Below are 8,720 nucleotides of genomic sequence, written 5' to 3'. Positions count from 1 at the left end.
GACTTCTCACTTGACAAGAGAAATGAATATATGAAGCCAAGGTGGTGTAATTACAGCCTACTTACGCTCTCTCGCTAGGGTTTCAGCTACCACCAGGTGTGAGTGTCGAGCGGACCACACCATCTGCTCGTGTACTTAGATCTGTCCGTGATTTGTCCCCTACGGCTTTCAGGCATAGAAGCCAGTGCACCGCCTGCTGGGGGCTGGGGCAGGAGCAGCGTCTGCTGTGCTAAACCCCATTTGTCGGCCCTGCGGGATGGTGGATCTGCTGGGAGACTCTGCGATCCTTCACCGGGAGCCTGGGTGCTGCCCGAAGGCAGCATCCTGAGTTAGCAGCCAGGGTCCTGCCTGCCGGCTCTGCACAGTTCACCAGCCTCCTGGCCTCATCAGTGGCTTGGGTGATTCCTCTGTGCCACGTGCTGGAGGCGCAAGTGATGTTCCAGGAAACAAAAGTCGGGTGAGGGTCCCTCCGCACCCTGCCCCAATCCAATGCTCTCCTGGATGATTTTTCTTTTGGACGTCAGTTCCCTCAAGGGCTTCATTATGCCAAGATCTGAAGCGCTACTTATCAAAACCATTCCACAAAGACCATCTCCTACTTCCAGGAGTTGGCAAGCTAAAACCCTGGGGACCCAAAGGAAGGAGGCTGTGCACACAGCAGCAGCACAAGTCCATGGGCCATGGAGACCTCAGCTCTCCCCAGGGGCTGTAAGTCTTCCTGTTCCTGGAGCAGCTGCTCACCAAAGTCTGTCTGCATGAGCGTCATCTGGGACTTTATTCAACTGCAGATGTCACATCCTTCCCTCAATTCTGACTGGTTGGAGCCCACACACCTCAGGGGACTCCGATGCAGACAGCCTGAGGACCACACTGGGTTGAGCAGATTGAATTGGGAGTTAGAGGGTCAGGCTTAAACCGTGGTCCACAGACTGGCAGCATTGCCTCACCTGGAGCATGTTAAAAGGTACAATCTCAGACCCCCAGATCTACTGAATTAGAATCTGCATTTCAATAGGTGATACTATGCACCCCCAAAATTTGAGACACACCGACCCAACTGTGGGGGAGGGAAAATTGAGAAAAAGGCAAAGCAGGGTCCTACAAGATTCATAAGGAAACACAAGTCACCCTGGGGAAAGTTGGAGATGTTTGGAGGTACAGTGTGTTCTCTCCCAGGGTGTGACTTCTCAGGCAGGGAGGCAGGCTGTACTCCATCTGCCATGGACAGGGAGGTGTTACATGATCAACGTGGGTGAGCAGGGGATGGTGTTCTCTCTGGAATGCTGGACACATCTTCAAGCATGAACACACTCAAAGACCAAAGTCCAGGGCTCTGAAATGGGTGACATTCTCAAGGAGCACAAAAAGGAAACTGCAGGCTGGTTTTGCTTTTCATTCCAAATTCACTTGTTTATTTGTGATAGATCACAGATGTCCACTGGTGCCCTCTTACACCATAGGTCTAAGTTTGGCTGAGACCCACCTCCAACCCCACTGTCAATCTTGGGGCCCATCCTGACATCCTTGACCCCCACCCCCACCCCACCACCCCACCTCCGATTCCTATCATTAGTGCATGCGGTGTGTGCTGGCCCCCTGGCAAAACTGAGCCTCTGCAGCTGCCCAACCAGAAATTCACTCACCTGGAGCATTTGGTGAATTTCTAAAAGTGTATTTTATTGAAGATTAGGGCCAGTACAGAGGGGTCTTTTTTCCCCCTCACTGGCCCTTTTCCCATCTGTGGGTCAAGCAGCTTATGGTCATGTGCTTCCAAATAAATACCTGTGCTTCCCCTCGGAGAACTTCCTATAAGTAACAGCTCCTCCACCTGTGGCAGTAGGGTGGCCAGTTCCTGTTAAGGCTGCAGGTCAGACAGGATGAACCAAAACTGATCTCACTTATTCCTTAGGCTGCATTGAAGATACACTAGCCAAGCCTAACTCCTCCTTGGCAAGTCCCTCCTCCCACCTTAAACACTAGATTTCTGATGGGGAATCTGGGCCAGAAGAAGAAGAAACTCAGTGGGACGCCAGCTGAGGCTGTTCTGTGGCCTTAAGGATACATCTCATGGTAGCCAAATGGATCTCTGGCCCTAGTGCCTTCCTGGGCTCAGTCTATTGTGACCAGGGGCCATTTTTGTAGACATAGTTATGTCACTGGTAGTCACATCCAAAATGCACTAGACTAGGACCTTTGTGTTGAGGAGGAAGACCTGGGAGTACACTTCACCCCTCCCCGATCTGTGCCCTAAAAGAGTGAGCATGGAGGCTGGAAAGGGAGCCTCCCCGGCCCCAGCCTCCCTGCGATGGCGAGCACAGAGCAGGTGCAGGCGTGCGCCAGGGATGTGGAAGGCTGCGGCAGACAAGGCTTAGGGGACTAGGAATTCTCGATTCGTGTTTGCCCTCCTATGAAATAATATGATGTGTCCTTTCTTTGCAGGGAAACTCTGAGAGGGTTTCTTTTTTTTTTTTTTTTTTTTTTGGCAAATAAATTCGAGGAAAATCGCTTGATAGAGAAGCAATTAGGCCTTCCACTTAGGGTGACTTGCAAGGAAATAGGCCACCCACAGTCCGTATCCAATTATAACCCTCCATTTTCTTCACCACATAAGGACAGGTCCCCCACGCGTGCAATGGGATGACGTCATAACTTCCGGGAAGCATCTTTCTTTTTCAGGCTCGAATATTTGCTTTTTCTTGTCCAGTTAGATTCTCCTTGGGGAGGTCTGAAATGCACTAGAGGCACGCACACCGGAACAGCAGAGCATGTGAAAAACAGAGCTGCGTCACAAGCAGCACTTTCTCTGTCTCCTTGTGGAACAGAACAGACACAGCCCTTCCCCCAACATCCATCAACATCCATGCCCCTGTCCTCGCCCCCACCCCATGCATTAAAGGATGGTTCAGAAACAGGTATTGACAGCCCTGAACGACCCCTTCCATGTGCCAAGCAGTTGGGATGTTGAATCAGATGAATCCGGATCAAGGGGACGTTTATTTGATGATCAGTTCCCTGATCTGTTGGGGCGGGAAGAGGGCGGTTCGTCTTGCATCCTTCGGCTCGAGGTGCTCCCTTAGCCTTTTTCTATCCCGACCTGTCCCGCTATCCCGTCTGTACCTCTGGTTTTCTCACGCACCAGACGAGAGAACTCTGGCCACCCCGGTGGCCCCAGTGCCCCGAGAGCTCAAAGGAGTGTCCGTGGTTCCTGCGCTGGGGGCGGTGGAGAGGCTGCAGGAACCACCTGGCGGGCACCCCGCGGGAGGCCCGGGAAGCCGCCAGGAAGGGCGCGGGAGGGAGCGGCGGGCTGCGCTCAGGAGGCGGAGCACAGGACAGCGGCTGCTTCCATCGCCGCCCAGCCGGCTGCCCCGTCCCTGCAGGTCCCGGCGGGTCCGCGCCTCGGCCGGGCGGGGGCCCCCACGGGACGCGATCGAAGGCTGGAGGCTGCGTGACCAGGGCAAGGGCTCAGGGGAGACGCCAGGAGCACCTCTGATTCAGCCTCCGCAGGTGTGCCAGGGCCCAGCTAATCCCCGGTCCCACAACCCGACCCCGTAAATTCAGCCCTTCCCTCCGTCTCACTGACCAGCAAGCAGGAATGACATTAGTAAAGGGATCATTTTAACTCTGTATACACACACTCAATAGCTTACAACCAGACGGTTTACTCTTAGGACGACAAATTACACGCAACCCGCCTACTGAGGACGCGCTGACCTGGTCTGAGGGCAGGGACGTTCCGCCCCCTTCCCCGGCACCCAGGGATGGGTTAGAATGGCAGGCAGGCGAGTGCTGGAGGGGTGGACAGTGGGCTGGGCGGCTAAGGAGGATGAGAGAGTGGGAAGGAAGGAGTGGGGCATGAAGAGCCTTCCCCCGGGCTGCTGCGCAGTTCTTCTTCTCGCCGGGACTGAAGTGTCCACGTGGGGAGTGTCCGCACTCAGGTCCTCACATTGGAGGTGAACAGCAGGCACGCGGCAGGTGCTCTGCTGGCAAACCCCTGCCGCTGGGAAAAGGCTTCAATTACGGTGGAATGCAGGCATGATGCCTTGAGACCATGGGCGTGGGGAGGGGCCCCCACAAATGCGGTCGCCGCGACTTGGAACCAGAGATACACCGACAAGAGGGCAATCCTTCAGAGAGGAAAGGACGCCTGTACAGCCTCCTCCAGTGAAGGCAGCCTCCCGGGTTCAGGAGCCCCGAGGGATGTCACACAGCAGTGACACGCGCAGCCCTGGATTTGCAGTGCAGAGGTGCTTTCAAATAGGCTATGGCTGGTCCAGGGATCTGGCTACGCATCTCTGGATCACCTTCCACATACATGGATCCACTCCAAATGGCCCTAGGGGATGGAGACTTGGTTTGAAGGTCACCAGAGTCCTCCAGGACCTTGCCCACCTGCAACCCCAGGACGAGACACTCCTGTAAGGAGGTGAAGCTGAGCACTGTCAGTTGCATGGAGTACACAAATGAGGCAGACCCTGGTGTTCCCATGCTTCCAGTGAGGCTGTTCCTGTCCCTTGCGCCTGGGCAGACAGGGCCTTGATGCCAGGTTTATGGGGCAGGAGAGTGCTGGCACTGGGATGGAACGGTGGCAAAACAAACACTGGGGCTCTGGGCCCCTTAAATGCTCCATGTGGTTCTACCAAAAGCAACATGTATGCTTTTCAAAACTGTGAAATCAAATTCATTCATTAGATCTGTCAAGGCAAGGTTCAGAGGCAAAAAGTATTCCAAAAAAAACAAACGATTTTTATTTGCAAAAAGGCAAGGGAGCCCTTCAATAAGACTAGCTCATCCAAGGAAAGATCCAATACATAGCTAACGTGACAAAAACCCCCAGGATCACCATGTTGACATCTCTCTCTTTATGATGGGAAAAGACCAGCTCCTCATATCTCAGACATTAACCCAAAAGCCCGGGATGAGGGGGTTCCTGCTGGGAGTCCAGGCTTACAGGAAATGCTCAAGATTTTGTTCTTTAGAGACTGAAACCAGACAGCATGACTGTCTGCTTTTTATTTTGTATGAAGGTACAGAGTGCTTTCCCCTCCCTGACGGTGGAAAACGATCTGCACCCACAGTGGTCGTGGGGGCTGGGCCAACTGCCGTTCTCCAGGGGGTGAATCATTTGTTTACATTCTGATCCGTTCCTCTGCTTATTACAGTATCATCCAGGACACTCAAAGACGTAATCAAAATCAGAATCACTCCGAAGAGGACACTTTTTCCTTCTGCTCAGATCAGGAAGTCACCAGCGCCGTGAGGAAGAGTGGCTTAAACAAAAATGACACGTGTCGTTTCACAGGGAAGAGAGGAGATCAAGTCGTGCCAGCGCTGCTCGATTCTGCCTCTTTCAGCTTTTTCCTTTTCTCTGAACACGCGCTGAGACACATGAATCATTACATCTGTTGATCCTGATGAGGCAGAATATCTTGAAACATCACTATTCTCGGCACTTCCTCTCCACCCTGTGACTATCTCACCATTAAAGAGGCCATATTCTGTTGTCTCAGGAGAGGCGAGTATCCTTGGCTTTGATGAGTAACCTAGGGTCTTGAAACCCTCACCGGAAATACGGAAGACCCCAAAGTCAAGGCTTTTATTTACAAGCACCTGACTCTCTGAGTAAGAATAATAAGAGTATTGGCGCCTCATAAAGGACTCAGAGTGAAAGGACCAAACACACACACGCACAGGTGGGCTTGTGCGCAGACACGCATGCGTATTTGTACCCGCCCCGTCCCCCTCAACACACACACAGGAAGAGCTCGTGTTTAACCCATTCGTTCACCTCTCCAAGAGGAGAGAAGAGCTTTCTGGGCTGGATACTTGGGCCTGTTTTGCCAAGAAGACCCACCTTTGATTCAAGCTCCCGCCCTTCTCCTGGAACCTCTGAGAAGGCCCTGGCCTCTCCTAGTCCTTCACTGAACAAGTGGTTATTGAACTTTGCAAAATGGAGGCCCTTGGCTTAAAGACTTAAACATAAGACAAGACATGATAAACCTCCTAGAAGAAAACATAGGCAAAACATTTTCTGACAGAAATCTTAGCAAGGTTCTCCTGGGGCAGTCTACCCAGGCAATAGAAATAAAAGCAAAAATAAACACATGGGGCCTAATTAAACTCATAAGCTTTTGCACAACAAAGGAAACCATAAGCAAAACAAAAAGACAACTTACGGAATGGGAGGAAATATTTGCAAAAGATGAGACTGACAAGGGCTTAATTTCCAGAATATGTAAACAACTCATAAAACTTAATAAGAAAAAAACAAACAACCCAATCCAAAAATGGGCAGAAGACATAAACAAGCAATTCTCCAATGAAGACATAGGAATGGCCAATAGGCACATGAAAAGATGCTCAATATCACTAATTAGCAGAGAAATGCAGATCAATATACAAGGTATCACTTCACACCAACCAGAATGGCCATCATTCAAAAGTCCAAAGGATAAATGACGGGGAGGGTATGGAGAACAGGAAACCCACCTACGATGTTGGTGGGAATGTAGTTTGGTGCAGAGACTATGGAAAACAGTATGGAAAATTAAAAATAGACTTATCCTGTGATCCAGCAGTCCCACTCCTGGGCATATATCCAGAGGGAACCTAAATTTAAAAAGATACATGCACCTCAACCTTCATAGTAGCACTATTTACAATAGACAAGACATTGAAACAACCTAAATGTGCATCAATAAATGACTGGATAAAGAAGCTGTGGTATATTTATAAATGGAATACTACTCCACCATTAAAAAAGAATAAAATAATGCCATTTGTAGCAACATGGATTGACCTGGAGATCATCATTCAAATGAAGTAAGCCAGAAAGAGAAAGAAAAATACCATATGATATCATTTATATGTGGAATCTAAAAAAAGACACCAATGAACTTGTTTACAAGACAGAAACAAACTCACAGACATAGGAAACAAACTTACGGTTACTGGGGTGGGGGAGGAGATGAGAAGGGATAGATTGGGAGTTTGAGATTTGCAGATACTAAGTACTACCTATGAAATAGATAAACAACAAGTTTCTACTGTAGACCACAGGGAACTGTATTCAGTACCTTGTAGTAACCTATAATGACAAAGAATATGAAAAGGAATATATGTCTGCATATGGATGACTGAAACATCATGCTGTACACCAGAAACTGACACACTGTAAACTGACTATGCTTCAATTTTAAGTTTTTTAATAAAATTAAAAAAAAATTTTTTAATAAAAAATTTTTAAAAAGTTAAAGTGAGATCATTAGGGTGAGCTCTAATCCAATATTGCTGGTGTCCTTATAAAAAGGGGAAACAGATCTGTGTGGAGGATGCCACGTGAAGAAGACCGCCGTCTGCAAGCCGAGGAGAGAGTCTACCTCACAGGACTGTGAGGGAACAACTCTGCGGACGCCCTGATCTTGAACCTCCAGCCTCCTGAACCATGAGACACTCGATGGTGGTGTTTAAGCCCACCCCAGCCCCCAGCGCGCCCATCTGTGGTCCCGTGTTGTGGCAGCCCAGGGCAGACTAATTCAGGGACCAACCTGAGCCCCTCAGCCCTTCATCTCACGACACACGGCACGCGCAGATGTCCCCAGAGCCCGCCGAAAGCCGTGCTCGTACTGTCCCTGCTTCCCCTAAGGACTCCGCCTGCCCTGCCCGCCCTGCCCGCAGGTGACCTGGCTCCAGCGGCGCGCGGGGCAGGCAGGACGCAAGGCCGGATGGCTTTTGGATTGCTGGCCTTTCTGCTCCAGCTGTTCTTTCGAGGGGTGTCTGTTAGGGTGCCTGCCCCACCCCCCGAGCCGGTCACCCGCTTCTGCAGGACGTTTCCTCTCTTTCCCCTCCCCCATCGGGGACCACGACCTCCCATCGGCCAGGTTACTGCTGGGGCGCCCCTTCACCTGGCTGTCGCTTACAAGAGCGGGGACAGAGCCTTGACTCAAGCTAGGCCAACCCGATTTTCTCACTCCTAGCATTGCCAGTTAGAGCTGAGAGGGAGTCGGAGCTGCTGCCTAAGGCTGGACTGAGAAGTTTAGATTTGGAGCTGAAGGGATCTATTCTCTAAAGCAGGCTACACAAGCGGAGAAAACCATCCCACAAAGGCAAGAGCAAAGCAGACATTCGGGAAGGAGGGCGGCGAGCAGCGGGGGGCGGTCCCTGTGCCCTTGGGCCCTCGTTCAGTCCCTCCCTGAGGGCCAGCTGCGTCTCTCACGCTGGACACTGGGCTCCCCTTCTCGCCTTGGCTGGAGCTGGTCGGGCTGCAGTCCCCGTACTCACAGCCACATCTCTAACATACCTCCTTCTCTTAATGTAGCCAAATATCTCTAAACACGAATTTTGTACCTGAAAACAACCTTCATGATCCAAAATCGTGTATCCATTTCTTTGATCAGGTGCAAGAATGCTAATTTCCTCTTGGTTGGAATAAAAATAGTATGAGCTATGTGTATGTTCTTTGTATTAACGAGACTGGAGTCCCAGTTCCAGCTCTGCCGCTTACCTGCCGTGCGATGTTGTGCAAGTTCCTTGTCTCTCTCAGCCTTGGTCTCCTCATCCATCACACTCAGGTAGTGACAGCATCACGTGGACGGGTCGCTGGGAGAAACTCGCTTCACAAACGGTGTGGCAGCGTGTACCCATCCACAGTCTCACCACTGGTCTTTGTTCAGGTGACAGAGTGTGACGCCATTTGTTTAACTACTTACATATATTTGCACTGG

The 8,720-nt window shown here is 50.9% G+C and overlaps 1 protein-coding gene across 9 annotated transcripts in view; it reads right to left on the bottom strand.

Annotated features, from left to right (window-relative positions):
- LOC105075094 (centriole, cilia and spindle-associated protein-like) overlaps nucleotides 1-8,720 on the bottom strand; it is a 71,162-nt gene that overhangs the window by 40,375 nt on the left and 22,067 nt on the right. For 3 of the 9 annotated variants that reach the window (XR_012509917.1, XR_012509919.1, XR_012509920.1), the window contains one exon: nucleotides 4,721-8,716. Coding sequence is in view for 1 of the 9 variants with exons in the window: in XM_074373217.1 (XP_074229318.1) it covers nucleotides 8,501-8,558 (58 nt within the window). In the remaining 8 variants the exon portion in view is untranslated. Of the gene's footprint in view, nucleotides 1-65; nucleotides 2,736-2,759; nucleotides 4,334-4,720; nucleotides 8,717-8,720 lie in introns of those variants that run through there. The other 6 variants (XR_006727556.2, XR_006727555.2, XR_012509918.1 and 3 more) reach the window with 6 other exon arrangements.

Source organism: Camelus bactrianus, chromosome 11 (genome assembly GCF_048773025.1).
Source record: "Camelus bactrianus isolate YW-2024 breed Bactrian camel chromosome 11, ASM4877302v1, whole genome shotgun sequence".
Classification (NCBI taxonomy): domain Eukaryota; kingdom Metazoa; phylum Chordata; class Mammalia; order Artiodactyla; family Camelidae; genus Camelus; species Camelus bactrianus.
Note: the sequence above shows the minus strand (reverse complement) of the source record. Positions and strands in the feature narration are given on the sequence as shown.